General features: G+C 42.3%; 2 protein-coding genes across 7 annotated transcripts in view; both read right to left on the bottom strand.

Moving 5' to 3' along the window:
- The window catches only part of LOC121700439 (dynein heavy chain 17, axonemal-like), a 32,565-nt gene extending 25,989 nt beyond the window's left edge, over positions 1-6,576 (bottom strand). Inside the window, exons 1-18 of the mRNA XM_042083381.1 lie at positions 5,898-6,576; positions 5,443-5,615; positions 5,164-5,356; positions 4,974-5,073; positions 4,799-4,884; positions 4,582-4,707; positions 3,625-3,780; positions 3,307-3,393; positions 3,044-3,211; positions 2,839-2,955; positions 2,446-2,714; positions 1,914-2,109; positions 1,675-1,821; positions 1,421-1,529; positions 1,126-1,229; positions 836-976; positions 444-587; positions 162-347 (exon numbers count right to left, since the gene is read on the bottom strand). Of these exons, the coding sequence (XP_041939315.1) occupies positions 162-347; positions 444-587; positions 836-976; positions 1,126-1,229; positions 1,421-1,529; positions 1,675-1,821; positions 1,914-2,109; positions 2,446-2,714; positions 2,839-2,955; positions 3,044-3,211; positions 3,307-3,393; positions 3,625-3,780; positions 4,582-4,707; positions 4,799-4,884; positions 4,974-5,073; positions 5,164-5,356; positions 5,443-5,615; positions 5,898-6,233 (2,838 nt within the window). The 5' untranslated portion in view covers positions 6,234-6,576. The remainder of the gene's footprint in view (positions 1-161; positions 348-443; positions 588-835; positions 977-1,125; positions 1,230-1,420; positions 1,530-1,674; positions 1,822-1,913; positions 2,110-2,445; positions 2,715-2,838; positions 2,956-3,043; positions 3,212-3,306; positions 3,394-3,624; positions 3,781-4,581; positions 4,708-4,798; positions 4,885-4,973; positions 5,074-5,163; positions 5,357-5,442; positions 5,616-5,897) is intronic.
- A 465-nt stretch (positions 6,577-7,041) lies between these two features.
- The window catches only part of cyth1b (cytohesin 1b), a 67,622-nt gene continuing 57,338 nt past the window's right edge, over positions 7,042-17,325 (bottom strand). For 3 of the 6 annotated variants that reach the window (XM_042083386.1, XM_042083385.1, XM_042083388.1), the window contains exons 4-13: positions 16,633-16,699; positions 16,290-16,408; positions 14,063-14,143; positions 13,541-13,653; positions 12,486-12,634; positions 12,189-12,301; positions 9,486-9,564; positions 9,291-9,362; positions 9,011-9,165; positions 7,042-8,783 (exon numbers count right to left, since the gene is read on the bottom strand). In XM_042083386.1, the coding sequence (XP_041939320.1) occupies positions 8,705-8,783; positions 9,011-9,165; positions 9,291-9,362; positions 9,486-9,564; positions 12,189-12,301; positions 12,486-12,634; positions 13,541-13,653; positions 14,063-14,143; positions 16,290-16,408; positions 16,633-16,699 (1,027 nt within the window). In that variant the 3' untranslated portion in view covers positions 7,042-8,704. The other 3 variants (XM_042083389.1, XM_042083384.1, XM_042083387.1) reach the window with 3 other exon arrangements.

Raw genomic sequence — 17,325 nt, 5'->3', positions numbered from 1 at the left:
TATGGGTCATGCACAGACAGTATGTGAGGCTCTTCAGAGACTCTAGCAACTAATGGTTCCTAAATAGTAACAATTATAGTAAAATAGTGTTATCTGTGACTGAGCTTTATACATATTTTAAAGTGTGACTGTCAGGCTTGCAGATATCTTTTTCTACTCACTTGGTATGTCATTGTATTAGTCAGGGACACACGTGAAACAAGTTGAGCACATCCATAGACATCTTCAATCAGGCTCTCCACCACATCACAGAAACCATTAACCGCACCATAACCAAGAGATGGGTGGAAATACGTGTCGTCATCGTCAAGTTCAAAACGTACTTCAAATAAAGGATATTTACAAAACTACAAAACAGAGTCATTCAGTTAGGAAATGGCATACTGATACCAGAATCAACATATAAGAATATTACAAAAGATTGTATTGAGTGGAATTCTTACCTCAGCGTGCATATTATCAGAAAGGAATTCCAGTGATACATGGACAGCCTTGAAAAATCCACGTAAGACCATATTATCAATATAGTCTATGTATTCTTTCCAAGATTGTGAGTTCTCATCTGCTCCAAACAGCTTCTTATTTTCCTGTTTCAGGAGTAATACAGGCAATTTAGATTTTGAGGTCCAACACGAGCAGCATTAGCCATGCATATGTAGCAGTAGCCAGCTAGTACAATAGTTGTGCAGTATGAACATTAGGTAGGCTAAACCTAACTCTTGACGCCTTAAGAGACATACTAGTAGGAGATGCTAGATAGAACCCTTGGGTTTATAGCTTGCTTGCTAGCATGCTCGCCTTCCAATCAAACATACAATGTAGAACTGAACAATACCTCTGTCAGTGCATGCAGCCTAACTCCAGATTCTTGGACGGCCTTGTACTTTTTCTTTAATGTAGTTTGCCGGCCATCCAGATCGAGCAGTGATTCTTTTTTATTGTCCTTCCTCTCAAAGACAGGAGAATGTGACCAGTCCTAAAACAAAGAAAACAATAACAGAAAAGTTCAAGGATTTCCCTCTTAGTAGTTGTGATTGAGGATTTAGTTATGTAAATAAAATTTCCTCGCAAGTAAGTTTTTATTTTTCTGAATGGATTTATTAGAGTCTTCGACCAGATACTTACATCCATAATCAAAAGCATCGTATTGACATTAGCTTTCGCCATACTGATCCTTGTTTGGAAATCTTTCAAGGTGTCTCTCATTCTCTGAATATACTCCCACACACCTGTAGAGAAAATAGCATTGCTGAATTAAATCTATTCACCCCTCAATCGTGCTCTAAGACAGCATGACAACCAAAATTGTAACCATAGTGGGTGGGAATGGAAATAGGCTCAATAGGGGTATGACAGCTAATTAGCTGCTTTAGGATTACATGTGGTGTGCCAGTACAGTACAGTATGTTGCTATGCCCACCATTACTATTCCAGCACAGCGTAGTTTCAGCCTGTGAGAGCTGCTCATCAATGCTATTCAGTTCCTTCTCTATAAGAGGAAACTCCACCGGTAGCACTGTAGCTCTAACCTATGGAAGAAGTCATTTAACAATAGGTTATCTGCTTCTTTCCAAACTATATTATATTTCCAAGTAAGCTTGAGAGAATTGACTTGAAAGAATCTGAACGGTGTGGTATCAACGGCAAATGGCAAAGTACTATTATATGTCTTACCTCATTGTACCAGAAGACAATGAGATCCAGGTTGCTAACATACTTCCTGAAGATTTCATGTTTTGCAAAAACATCAGCTGCACTGGGTGGGATGCTATCCTGTCCTTGGATAGTGAGGTATTTCACCTCCCGTAATACTGCAACGAGCTTTGAGCACAAGATGCAATGATGTAGAGATGTAACATCTTGCTATACACATACAACATGGTACACCTGAATGAAAATTGAAATGCATTTACCTGTCTGTTGAAATTAACACTGAGAACATTTTTCTCCTTGTCTCGTAAAAGGAGGGGCTGGTCTAGATTGAACCTACAGTCTACATCAACTTGGGAGGTCCAGTTTGTGTACACCCGTGTGCAATAGTCATTAAGAAGCTTCATCATCTCATCATATTTTTGGAAAACAAGCCTGGCTTCATCAGTGTTCATGCATCTTGATACAGAAAAAGACATGTGTAAAGCTAACATAATACAAGAAAATATAGATACATACTCTCACTTATCATAGTACTCTTTCCAGGTATGTAAGTATTCTTGGAATTAAGTTTAAGGCTAAGGTATACTTTATTGTCCCCAAAGGAAGGCTCCAGGCACTGCGTCACCTAACTTACAGTATTGCTCAACATACGTGACACAACATAAATTATATATGTACTTCACTTCAAGACACTGCATCATACATTTCATAACATACTTAATGGTAACACAGACATAACAGATACAGATTTCCATAACATAACAGATTTTAGGATTTTTATATGGCACATACGAATGAGAGATTGCTTTGAAGCTTGTCATTGGAGTCTGTATTCTGTCTCGCAACTCTTGAGCCCACTTTAATTGTCCTGCAATATGAGGCATGTTCTTTGAGATCGGAGGGATGCCTTTGTACATCTCTGCTGCAGACATCTGTGCATCAAACACCAGCTTGGTGATATCCAGCTCAGAGCTGAACATGTCCACCAGCTCTTTGTACTTGGAGGCAATTTGTGACTGAATATGAGGCCTCTCCAAGATGAACCCAAACATGTCAAAGAGCTAGAAGGGGAGAGTGTAAATGTTGTGTATTATCAGCAAACATTGCCACAAGGCTTACTGACATATTGGTATAGTTGTTATAATTTAACAATGTCTTTTATATATCTGCAGTAGAGTCACTGACCTTCACAGCAGACTCGGTGCATGAGCAGTCATCAAAAGCCTGGCACAGTATAGTTCCCAGACGTCTCTCTATGTCCACAATTCGTTCTTGGAAATCTTTATAGTCCTCGTCAAACATCTGCAAGAATCACAATGAGGTCATTGTCTTAATAACTGTGAAGACAGCTGTAACAAGTACATCATATAGCCAACATTGTCAGATATACCTTGTCATCACTGTCAATTGCATCATATTTGCATTCTGCAAATATTTTCACAAGCTCAAGAAATTCCTCATAAATCCCGAAGACCAGGTTTCCCATTGCACATCCTCTTACGCCTTGAATGTCAACTTTTTCAAGTTTCAGAAGTTCAGTTGAGATAACATACACATCCTAAAAGGCAGTGTAAACGATTCAGAGATCAGAAATCATTTCAACAGAATCTCTTCTTCACAGAAGGTGCAGTTAAACAGAGACTGTAAGAATACCTCGATAGTCTTCAAGCGCTGTAAAAATGCATCAAGTCGTGTGAAGACAAGGTATGATGGAAATTCCCAATGTTTAGCTGTCCGTTCCTATTGGTTATGAGATACAAAAACAGCACCAACAAACATGTTTAGGAACCATTTCACCTTTAAAATGTCACTAAAGGAGGTTGGCCATTTTGAAACTGTCCTGTGTGCATGACTTGATTGCCAGGCAGATCAATATAATAATTATTTGGATTTGGAGACTAGTTGTGTGTCCCACCATTATTACATTAGAAACTCTTGGAAGTTCTTAAGCACAAGAAAAATAGTACTCACTACTGTGAAGTATTTGTCCATTTTAATCCTGCACTTGTCATAGCTCTCTCTGAGGGTTACCAAAACGACTATACTTGTTCTGATAGTCTCTAGTACTTCATCTATTTCTCCTTGCAAGCCTTTCATCACCTCCTCAGGACCCAAATAATTTCTGGTCTGCAACAATACAGGTGTTGGTTTAGTATTAATATTATTTAGGGCTGTCAATCGATTAAAAAATCTAATTAATTACATACTCTGTGATTAATTAATCTAAATTAATCGCATATATAATTTTTGCTGTGAAAGTATTTTAAATATTTAAATTCAAATGAATCATTGAATAATCAGCATTAGTGACATTAAAGTTCAAAAACTCTTTTATTATTATTTTCACTGTTCAAATCATTGCCATAATAATCTATGATATGACCTAATATGCAAGTGCTTCAAATTCAAATAAATTCAAAATAAAGTGCTTCGGGAAGAAGTTTTTTTTTTACATACAAGGCATTTCAGGCCACAGATATAACCTAGGGGACACAATGAAAATAAATTAATACTTCCCTCAATGTCAACACTTATTTCTTTGCATTGATGTGCGACTATAGAGTTGAGGAACTCCGGTGATATGCAAATTCCTTGCTGCAGACATTGCAGAGGACTTTATTTTCAACACCAGATACACCATCAGGCCGTTTTTTAAAAGTAAATGTTCCAATCAATGATCCAAGCAGCACGTTTTCTTCTCTCTCCTTCATTTTACAGTCCAATTTTTACTGACTAGAACGGCTCGGGGTCAAAGGTCATACGGAATCGATTAATCTGCACTAATTTTTTTAATCAGTCATTTTTTCGAAATTAATCAGTTATTTTGACAGCCCTAATATTATTATTTACTTTTTCAAAGACAAAAATATGTTAAATGTACAATAACTGAAATATGCTATTAATGTCTTAAACATGAAATACCCATACCATATCAATGAAGAGGTTGCAGATTTCCTGTAAGATGACGATGACTCTGGCTGGACGGCTATAGTGCTGTGAATTTGCCCATATTAGACACACTGTGTGCATCACAGATTCAATGTAAGGGGGAAGCTAAAACAAACACACAGTCCAATATTGCTCAGTAGGAGATCACTGTCATGTAAAAAAATAAAACATTTGAACTTCTGATTCTACAATTTACCAATGGATAATCCAACTGCTCAATTTCATCTAGTATTTTTTGAAGAGGTTTCAGGTACATAACAATGTCCCGAGCTTCTTTCAGGCCTGTGATAAAGAGATGTATCATTAATACTGTACAAACATAAAACATGTGGTGAAACACAGAAAATACAAATCTAAAGCAAAACTTTTACCCTCCTGGACATCTATGTAGATTTTGTTCAGAGCAGGCCAGTACATGCTTCCCACACTTTCTACTATTTTTGCCATTGTGCATACTCTAGGATCCATTAGCTTGGGAAGAAAGATGTACAGTTACCATGTTTCTTCATAGATTCAACTTTTCCCCTTAGTAGCCTAGTATATTAGCCTATTTCATTTTACCTGTTGGTGTATACATTCAAGATTCTTCAACCTGTTGTTCCAGAAATCAAATTCCACCTTGGGAAGAGGATTGAACCTATCTAATATTGGCTGGGCAGAATCTTTATTTAGTACATCTGATACTTGATGGGTCCAGTCTATTATCACTGTCTCAAATGTGTGCATTATCCTGCTATCCACCGTTGAAGAATACCTGGAAAGGGGAAGGGTGTAACTAAAATTCTGGGTTTGAACAACCTCCATATCAAAGGACAATACTAATGTGTGGGTTTGCCTCACTGGGAATATCCGTCACAATTTTCTGGCAATGGTAGAAATGTTCTTCCTTTGATCTGTCCTCCCACCACAAATACTTCATTTTTCAGCTTGTGTGCATGACGTGTTACATCTTCAGACACAACCTTGGGCCAACACCTGATGTTGTCTCTATTAGTATGTAGAGGGTAAACAACCTGTACACAGAGGACAGATCTCAGTCATGATATTCAAAATGTGCTACTGGATAACATGCATTTAGGACTCCTTCCTTTTCCATGTCCACCCACGGACAGTTTACTGACTATCCAATGGCCATAGTACATTTACATTTGAATGTACATTTAGCTTAGTTACTACAACCAGTCAAGCCATAACGTCAACCTGAATTCAACAAACTGTGGCTGTGACTGTGTACACTGTAACACTTATTTCAGCAAATCAATTTGAAGATTAGAACAAGTGTGGTTTTAACTTACCTCCTCCATTACTCCAATTGTGGCTTCCACTGGCGAATTGGCTACATCTCCAATTAATATTTGTTTTATGTTATCTTTGGTTATTTTTACACTGTCATGCTTAACGAAATATACTGCCTTGTTTTTAATTGTCTGAGGAAATCCGAGATTAACCATAAGCTGCGAAGCTGCATTGAGAGATATCACAAGTTCCTCCACGTCGGTTTTTTCTAAGAAATTGACCATTGCAGTTAGATTCTCCTCTGCACTGATGAACTTTTGCCATTTGTCAGGCTTCAGTTTTAAGATCTTTAGTGTATTATGTTGGAAAAAACCAACTCGTTGATCTACCTCCATTATTGTGTGAACTTATTTGCACACACAACTTTGTGCTAAATTAACATTTGGCTATCAAATAGTGAAATCATTAACAAACTGAAATTAGCGTTAGCGTTAAGTCAACATTTAAGGTAACGTTAGCTAATGTTAATGTTAGCCACCTATCTATATTCTATTTAAATATTTTGAGCCTGTGGGCTTAAAAAGAGTATGCCCTTTAAAAAGTATTCGCCAACATGGCATTAATTCCCTACCAACTGTAACGTAAATAACAGTGAGGAAATAAAATAAAATAGCTTTCTATCATAATAAAAGCTATCGGCTAACAGTTAACTTCTAACAGTCAACCTTTCCTTTGTAACTGAAGATTTTCAAACATGTTTCTCCTCGAGCCCAGAATGTTTTGTAGCTAGAATTCTAGAATTCTCCAGTTTCCACTTCTGTTTGGATACTTTCTAGCATCAACCAGTATATATATACAGTCTATGGGTGTAACAATTTGATAGAAAATGTAAATATGTAATAGAAAATGTGAAATAATATTTGCAGTCAGTAAATTGGCAGAAACTGTAAGAGTAGGGTAAGTTGCAATTATTTCCTGTTGAATAAACACTACAGACAAATTTAGGCTACATAACCACCCTTATAGTCAATGATAAACATACATGAAGAAACTAGAGGGACTTTGTATTACATGCATTAGTCCTACAGCAGCTTCTTACGAGTTGGGTTTACAATAATGGCCTTTTAATGTCTAATGTGTTTTGCATTTGTTTTACTGATTAATTCAATACCTAAATAGATCACTGAAAGGAACATATGAAGATCATTTCAAAGCACTTACCATGTTATTTATTGTTTATCAGCGCATGGGTAGGCTATGTGACATTGGTGAAAAAAGCTACTGTATGTTAACAAAACAAATAAAACTGGCACCCAACTTCATAAATGATCACACAAACATATTTTAAAATAAAAGATTAACCTATACATTTAAGTATATACATCACTTTGATAAATAAACTACTTAAATTTGATAGTTTTGTTTTCTAAATTACCAGCATATTTAAATAAGAAAGAAACACACATATGGCTTATAAAACAAACAAAAAAAGCTCATGTTCATGGCTTTCACTCTAATGCCACTCTGGAAACAAGAGGACTGCAAACAGAAATACAACCAAATAAGAACTCATTCAAATGATGGAAGCATATTAGTAGTAGGTTAGAAACTGGGAGCATGTACGCTACTGTCATTCATCTTGAAAATTGAGGTTTTACCAAATGACAATCGATCCTTTCTGCAGTATGAACAGTAACAGTATCTCAGTGAGTTATATTGGGAAGAAAAAGAGGAAACGAGTCAGATGTGTCAGCAAGGGTAGCACAAAGCACATAACAGCTGCACTTGTAGGGATCACAGCTATATTCTGTGTTTGTGTGTGTGGCCTGCCTACAGACAAGCCGCAAAGAATTTACAGTTTAAGTATACAGCATCCTTCACACCCACAGCAGAGCCACCTTGCAGACACAGTACAGTACGTGGGTGGGGAGGGGGGGGTTCTGCTCAGTCTTCACCTGTTTGCAGCAGATCATAGGTTGTGTTGTTATGCTCATTCGAGCCTGGAATTAAGATGAGATGTGTGAGATGTGTGATTGCTGTGGCAAAAGGGGAAATGGGCATATTTCACAAAAAGCATACTTAAAAAGTGAACATGGATAAAAAAAAAAGCAATGTGTAAAAAAAACTTTGGCAGAGATGACATTTTCATTCTTTTTTTTACAACTTACTACAACACAAAACATCACACCACATAACAGTCATAGCCCAGCTGTTTAACATGAGAGTGAATATGAAGAATATCTACACAGCCTTACAGAAGTTGCATGACTTGGGCAAAAGGACACCAAGAAAAAATGGTTAACCAAAGAGCTGATTAATTAATGTGACTACTCTCTACTTTTGAGAACAACTAAGTGAGAAGTCCTCCCCTGACAGAGAATTGTGGTGTAAAAATAGGTGCACATATCCTTCCTTCGTCTATTAAAGCACAGGAGTTTTTTTCCCACATCTGTGGCAAGTTTTACAAAATCTTAAACAGGATGCCACATTCAGTCAGACCCGCTGAGTTGAGATGGTTTTGTGTGTGTGTGTGTGTGCGCGCGTGTGTGTGTGTGTGTGTGTGTGTGCGTGTGTGTTCATTTGAATGTTCTATCAGAGAAGAAGCTCTTTCCAGCCTTCCTCTCGTCGTCGGACGTTGAGCGAGAAAGCAAGGCAAAGTCCTGGAGAGAGTGCTGATGGGTGGAAAAGATACAGAAGATCCTGAGCCAGCTCCCAGCATTCCCTCTGTTCCATCTGCACACGGTCAGACACGCCACCACGGACACCCAGTCCTCTGCACCCTTCCCGCCTCCTCCCTCACCCAAGCCCCAAGTTATAAGGTCCAGTGCCCAGTGTATAAGAAGCTGCGGTCATCTACACAGGAGTCCTACTGCCTCTTCATAGAGGACACCTTCTTCTTCCGCGCTGCCAGCATCTCATAGAAAGGGTCCCTACTGATTGCAGCTCTGCACAGGACACAAATGGTGTTTATTAGAGTTAGAGTCTAATTTAACATTACAAATGACAAGAATAATATTCTTCCACAATTACCAGACAGAGAGTGTGTTAATGTAAATCATCTAGAATCTAATGGTTTTAATACAAATCACACTTTTTAATGAATCGCTTTTTTGCTGATATTGACATTTCTATGGAAATTAATGATTTGCTCTCATTTATAAGAGTGACTGACTTGATACTGTTGATCCACTCGTCCTTCTCCTCAGTGGTGGGGGCTGAGATGCGGTAGAAGGTGTGATTGCCCTCCACTACACGTCCGTCTGCCTCGGTCTTGCACGCCTTGATCACCTGGTCTTTATTGTCTGGGATGAACAGCTCAAAGCAATTCTGTTGAGATGGAAACAGGAACAACAATGGAGAGGGAGAGTTAGATTGTGCAATATGATTGATCTGCCTCACGATGCAATTATAACTGACAAAGATATATGAAACACTAAATGAATAGGACTTACTGGCTTCTTGGAGTCATCCACCTCTCTGATGCTGAGGTTCTCCAGGGGAATGATGCCTCGAGGCTCCTTATCCTGATACAAATCACAGCAGCACAGGATATGGGTGAATAACACACAATATCACCTACACACTCATAATGTCCATTAATAGGACACACAGCGATGTCATTGAACTGGATCCTATTATCTACTCACAGTGGTGTACTCAAAGTAATAGAGGCAGTTATCGGTCAGGATGAACCATCTCCTCTTCCAAGTCTTTACACGGCCACCTGTGAAACACAACTACATGTCAGCAGAGGCCACGGTCGTGATGAGGGGGTGTTGGGGGGGGCAGCGGGAGAGGCAATGAGTCGCTGGAGACGGCGAGATGTTGGCAGGATGAAGGTTTGGAGCAAGAGCGATGGCCGAGCTTTCTAACACAGAAGCTGACGATGATGGTTCAGACAGGAATGCACACACCATGTTGGAAGGCACCCGGGAGACTGCTAGTCAGAGATACACACACACACACACACACACACACACACACACCAAAAGATTCCCCCAGCCTGCTCGTACTTGTTGCTCATAGAGGTTAACTGCCAGCTGGCCTTGAATGAGGCTAATGTTATTGCTTGTTACTGGTCAGGCAAGCTGACAGCCTGGGCTCACAGAACAAAGGAAGCATAGGGAGACAGACAGGAAAACAGACAGAGATGTCGGACAAACACTGGAAACCCCCCATGCATACAGCACCTCTGATGTTTTTTTTTAATCTCTCATGTTCTCTCACACAAACTCATACAGTACACATCAACATTAATATGCACACACCTCAAAGCCATGAAAATACAGCATTAGCATGTCTACACCAAAAGCACACTCTACACACAGTGCCTGCAGCTCAAGCTGAGAGGTGAAATAGACCTTATCCTTGTCTAGTAGCTGAGGGGATCATTGCACAGGGCTCAAGCAGGGAGAGACTGGCATATATGCACAGCAATAAACATGGGGAAGAGTTAGTGGTTGTTTTATATGGCACTAGACTTGGTTGGAGGACAGTAGATATAGAATATTAATACATATAACTCAGAGGGGTCAACAATGCCAATAAACTGAAGCCCGTAGACTTATGGTCACAGATACAGAGCATCAGTTAAAAGGCACGAACAGCAGACTGGAGTCAGGAGGTCAACTACAGCCCTCACCCACAGCAGGGTCTCAGTGAGTAGTCAGGAGAGAGTGGAGTCCGCTGAAGATGGAGACCTGACTCTTCTGAGGGAGACATGCTTTGCTGCACTTAAGTGGAGTCGTGACTTCTCCTTTTGACTCTCTCTTTTTCTCTCTTGTTCGTTCTCATAACTCCACTGCAGTTCAGCAAAGCTTTCTTGACTCCTGCTGGCTAGTTACAAAATGCAGCGCAGCACACAAATGTCTGTTTTGGTTCTTACACCGTCTAGCCCTTTGCAGTTTGTCTCAGTTTCACACTAGTTGTGTGGAGACAGCTCTAAGGGCTACGCTGTAGTTCCCCAAACACAGGCAGACAGGACTGACATGACGGCAGACACACCAAGAGCTGAAACACACACACACACATTCAGTCACTCACACATACACACATTCACTCACTCACACATTCACTCACTCACTCTCTCTCGCACCACACACAATCACAGACACTACAGAAAAGTGCCACATGAACCATCATACTACCAAAAGGTCAAAAGAGGTCATGAAGTAACATAAAAAATTGAAATTAAAGAGAAACCCAAACCAATTTCATTCTTTCTCAAAATGAAATGATGGTTAAAGGCAAACGGAGTGGGCACAGAGCGAAACGCAGCCCAGACACACGGGGAGCAGGGCGGAGCATAGAGAAGCACCCGGAAGCAGAGCTGAGATGAACAAATATGGGAAGAGTACATACCTCCTGAAGAGAGACAACATGGGAAAACAAACAAACAAACAAATGAGGAAGAAAAGAAGGAAAACAAAATGAAACTTTCTGAAATCATAAGGAAATCATACCCATGTTCATTGCGACAACAAGGAATTAGAAGGGTGTTACAAATCAAATACTACCCTGCATGTTCTTCCATTTGCCAGTAGGGGGAGTGCTAACACTGTAACCATCTTACCTCAGCACCTTGGCTGGACCATGAACAAGCCTTGTGCTTGCTGCCTGTAGGATGACTAGGGAGATCTGTCCTGGTGAGGATCGTTTGCCATGTGAGGGACAATAAGGGTCTGGCTTACACTGATCCAACTGCTCTCTCCAAAACAGTTTCTGTTCAAGGTCCATCTCTTCCTAATGCTAAAGGCTTTGGAATCTGAATATGGATCTGGGGCCAAAAATGGAGATTCTGAAATTTGTCACAAACCCAACAAGCAGGCTTCTCTGCTGATCAAGCTTTGCGATTGGAGATTTGTGTGTATTTATCAGTACACACATGTGTTTGTGTGTTGGGACATGACAGAATTGTGTTGGCTGAGATTAACATGGACCCATCATGCTGCCCTCCTGATTATCTGGACACACACACACACACACACACACACACACACACACACACACACACACACACACACACACACACACACACACACTCACATGTCCTGCACCACTGATGACCAGTGGGATGTCACACTCAAACACATGGGCCAGGACTTCTCATGCCAGGAGCAGAGATTGAGTTCAGTGGTTGTTTTCCGACTGATTACATTCTCAAGAACAAATACGACATTTCAATACAAAACTAGCACATGATGCTCATCTCTCTGAGAGATAGACATGGCCTGCTTCAATCTCATACTCTATCCATCCCTCTCTCTCACTCACTCACACACACACACACACACACACACACACACACACACACACACACACACACACACACACACACACAAGTTTACTCACCTAATTTAAGAAGCCAACCCTCACGGTCTGGATTGAAAAAGGTGTGTGTGAGATCATTGCCATCATCTTCAGGGATTTTAAATGGTTCATTCTTGATGCTCTCATACAGGTTCTGAAAGTAAATGCAAGTCAATATTATATCAGTTAGTGTGTTTTAGTAACAAACACTATGTGTGTGTGTTTCTTTCTTTCTTTCTTTCTTTCTTTCTTTCCTTCTTTCTGTCTGCATGCTTGTCTGTCTGTCTGTTTATCTGTGTCTTTGTGTGTGTGTGTGTGTGTGTGTGTGTGTGACTGACTCGGAGCAGCTCCTCGGGCAGGTCTCCACCGTCGTTGATGCCTCGGTTCATACTGATGAAGCGCTCCACACCCGGCTTGTCTTTCACGTTGGGGTTGTGCAGGCTGGTGTTCAACATGATGATGGCAAACGACAGCACGTAGCAGGTATCTGGAGTACGCACACACACGCACGCACACACGCATGCACGCACGCACACACACACACACATACACACACACACACACACACACACACACACACACACACACACACACACACATATTAGCGGCTTCATGACGCACCGAGACCAGAATACTGTGGCTCCAATGGCCACTTCATGCTGACCTCACTCACTCTAGCCGAATGAGGTTGTCATGAGGTGCATGTGGGCATTTACCTAATTTACCTAATGTCTGCTAAACATGGATGCACTCAGATACCTCCCTCCCACACACACACACACACACACACACACACACACACAATCTCTCACAGACTACAGCTGGACAGACAGACACTAATGGGCTGGTGAATTATACATGCGACATAAGAGTATATTGAGTGAGCTGCTAACAGACAATAGAGACGGCAACAGGGCCAGTGGTGTGTGTGTGTGTGCGTGTGTGTCTGGTCGAGTACAGTACTTGTGCCGGTGCAAGACAGAAGTGATGAAGTGAGAGATAAAGCAGAGAGGATAAACAAGGTAAGTGATGTTCAGTGGGAAGATTTGTGTGAGAGAGAGAAAGAGAGAGAGAGAGAGAGACAGAGAGAGAGAGAGAGTGTGTGTGTGTGTGTGTGTGTGTGTGTGTGTGTGTGTGTGTGTCTGTCTGTCTATGGACCCATAGACAGAGAGAGAGAGAGAAAGAGAGAGAGAGTGTGTGTGTGTGTGTGTGTGTCTGTCTATGGACTCATAGAACTACTGACTCCAGCACTTTAATCAGGGGGGAGCACCACATCTACATTAGCTCAAACACTCAATATCTTAGCACTCTCATTATTTACACACATACACACACACACACACACACACACACACACACACACACACACACACACACACACACACACACACACCTGTGCTCTGGAAGACTCCCGGGTTGCACTGACAGTAGCGCTGGGCAAACGCCTCCATCATGCGGTCGATCTTCTGTGCCTCGCCAGGCAGCCGAAAACTCCACAGGAACTGCCTGCAAAGTAAACAACAAGCCAATGACACAAGTAATTCACTTGTGTCATCTCCACAGGCCTCCACACACTGATCATCAGTTAGTGGCTAACTCCACTCGCTAAATTACACATCAGGGGATTCACCATGATAACACACAAGTGCAACACTCCACTTGCATCTTTCTTTACCCTCCTGGGTGTCTACCAACTCTGATACTGGCATCACTGAAGTGAGTAATAAACCCTGATCAGGTGAAATGATGGACATGTCAAAGAGTGTTCCCATTTCACAATGTGTCTAGGCATGCTGCAAAAATGACCATATAACTAAACTATTTACATGTACACGTGTGTGTGTGTGTGTGTGTTTGTGTGTGTGTGTGTGTGTGTGTGTGTGTGTGTGTGTGTGTGTGTGTGTGTATGTCTTACCTGAGAGCTTGCACTAGGTTGAGATCTGTGAATTCATGCAGCTCCACGAATGCATGCAGAACCTGGATGTTGAAGTCATCTCTAATGGGTGAGAGAAGGGTGGGGAGAGATCCATCATGTCAGAGACACCCTTCACACCTTACCCACACATTCACCACACAACTGAACAATACTCTATCGAACACCAATACTCGAGGAAATGCAGTACATTTGTGGATGACTGTCCTGCTATGGCAGAGTTCATCAACCCCTCTGACCCCTGGCATTAACCTGAGAGTTGTTGTCATCAGTGACTGCTGTGGACGCAGCATTCCCCTATCCTCATGGGACTGGCCATTCGGACTCCATTAGTCAGGACCTGTGTGTGCATTGTGGCTGAGTGACGGAGTTAAACGCCACTAAAGTGGCTGATAGTTTATCCATTTATCCACCATTAGCATCGCACAGCACTGAGAGTGTGCAGTAATTGCACTGATGTGGGGATGCCATCGGTGCACCCTCCCGCAGGAGGAAGGTGATGTGCGGAGAACACTCATCACTGTGTGTGTGTGTGTGTGTGTGTGTGTGTGTGTGTGTGTGTATGTGTGTGTGCTCTATTCTGTCAGTGAGGTTTGAGAAGCTAGCAGTGAGAAAATGGGGCAAGTCGATAATACTGATGGGCTGGGAATGCATTAACCCACTTTGGAAGTCATCCATTTAAAAGGAGCTCCCCCCTACTGACACACACACACACGCACACACTGTGCATGCAATTGCACGCACAATCGCACAATCGCACACACACACACACACACACACACACACACACACACACACACACACACACACACACACACACACACACACACACACACGTGCATTCTCACACACTATGTAACTGTTAATGACTGCTCCAAGTTGCAGAGAGGAAGTTGAGTGTGAATTGTGAGGTCATTCGTAGTGCGTGTGTCACACTGTGATGACCACGAGAGAGGAAGAGTGTGAAGAAGTCAGGGGGATGGAAAGAGAGACAGAGATGTGGCAAGAGAGAGAGAGAGAGAGAGAGAGAGAGAGAGAGAGAGGGAGAGAGAAATCTCCACTGGGTTAAGCAATTGACTTGTCACTAGCCTCCAGCTGAGCTGTGAACTGTTGAAGAACAGTGTGACAGAGACACAGTCTCTCACACACACACACACACACACACACACACACAGACACACACATTCCTCGAGTGCTCACACTGACTATCTCAGTATCCATCCAGCCAGCCTCTGTTGCTACACTGGAGAGAGCAGATGGGCCCAGTGCAGATAACACTCTTCCCCACCATCATCCCTGGACACCCTAAAACACTACATCCCTAAGTCACTGTGAGAGTGCATGTGAAAAAAAAATACATGCAGGCCTACATCCTGCATAATCAACCGGCTTATTATCATGCCATACAGATTAGAGGTGGAGATCGAGGGCTTGGCTAGCAATGTCTTTTTACAGGCCGTGATATAGAGCCTGCTGGCTGGGCTGTGTCCAGGCTGATCTATCTGCGTGTGTGTGTCTCAGCCAAGGAGCATGTGAGGCCGAGGCCGCTGACTCCAGATCAGATTATGACAGCAGCGGAGGAGGGAGCGGGGTGGGGCCGTCGTGCAATTCTCAGCTCTGAGGTCACAGGTGAGATGTCCCTGCGGTGATATCAAAACCGATGAAGTCACCGTGGTAACGCACTTCTTGGGGTTACTCAGTCGCTGTGAGCACATCGGTGGCGAACGAGCTGACGACAGCACGGAGCGCTGATGTCACAATAAGCCCTAATCGTGTAAAAACACTCGGAGTGCTTGTGTCTGCGTCACTGTATCTATTTGGAGACACATGACTGGACCAGTGCGGCTTCATGAGTATGACCACTGTTGGACACAACAGTGACTTCCTGGTTATGAAATACATATAGCACTTCCTGTTTTAGCTCCTGTGTCTGCCTGCCACAGTCCCATGCACACACGCACATAGTTATTTCCTGTGTGACTCCCCACCCACCCACCCACCCCATTCCATTAACTGCCATTCAGTAGATATCTGGGTGTGAGACTGATCAATGGATTGAACTGCTCTGCAATAACAAACAGCAAAACAAGCTGTCTGAGGTTTTAATTACATTTAACCCTTTCCACCCTGTGCAGCGCCACATCAGGAGAGCCGGACACTGACAGACGAGATGGCGAGTGAAGGGGCGGAGAGCCAGGAGATTTCTCACCTCTCCCCCAAGTAGTCGCCGATGGCAGTCTTGTTGAGTCCCTCTCCCTTGTAGAGGAACTGGGCGATGTCCTCACATGTGTTCTTGAGAAGGTCATTCTCTATCAGGAACTGGATCCCCTGAGGTACCCAAGTCAGGGGAAAGAGAGAGAAAAAGAGTGAGAAGCCAAGCGGCAATAGAGAAAGAGAGAGAGGAGGAACGAGGAGGTGCACACACAAACACACACACAGATAGAGAGAGAACACACACAATCAAGCACTCAACACACACAAAGAAGTTCATTCACTCATCCATAACAACCTGAGCCCTTATCTACTGCTCCCACTACTGTATATGCCCTTACCTTCTTGGGGTCCATGTTGAATTTCTTGCGGCCCATGGCCACCTGTTTATTCCGCTGCATGTTTTTCCTGGGGGGTCAGAACAAATCTGATTCAGTTTCAAAGAGCCCTCAGGTCTATTCCATTTGTCCAAACAGAGTCCTTACAATCTCCTTTCATCTCACAGGCACAGCCACTCACCACCCACCTGCCTACACGCATACACGCATACACACACACACACACACACACACACACACACAGACAGACACACACACACCTTCAAATGCTAACTACATCGTTAAATTGACAAGGTTGAGTACTCTCCGTTGTGTGGGATGCTCTGGTGGAGAATGTTTAGGTCAGCACGTAGGTGGACGTATTACTGTAGAGCCGATATGTCAGCAAAATGGGCTCATGTGATGAGAGAGGATGTGAATATGCCTGAGCAGTGTGAGCGAAAGAGAAACAGTGTCTCTGTATGTAGCAAAAGTCAATAAGTATCTAAAGGATACAGGCTTTAGTTCTGGAGTTTAACAGCTTGGTATGGAAATAGCACTGAGCTAGACCGTAAAGCTCTGAAGAGAGTAGTGAGATCAGCTGAACGTACCACCAGAAGTGCCCGACCCAACCTACAGGAAATTTACATAAGGAGATGTCAGTCGAGAACAAGAAAAATTATCAGGGATCCCAGTCACCCAAACAACTGCCTCTTC

The sequence above is a fragment of the Alosa sapidissima genome, chromosome 24 (genome assembly GCF_018492685.1).
Source record: "Alosa sapidissima isolate fAloSap1 chromosome 24, fAloSap1.pri, whole genome shotgun sequence".
In the NCBI taxonomy this organism is placed as follows: domain Eukaryota; kingdom Metazoa; phylum Chordata; class Actinopteri; order Clupeiformes; family Clupeidae; genus Alosa; species Alosa sapidissima.
This window is presented reverse-complemented; position numbering and strand designations above follow the sequence as displayed.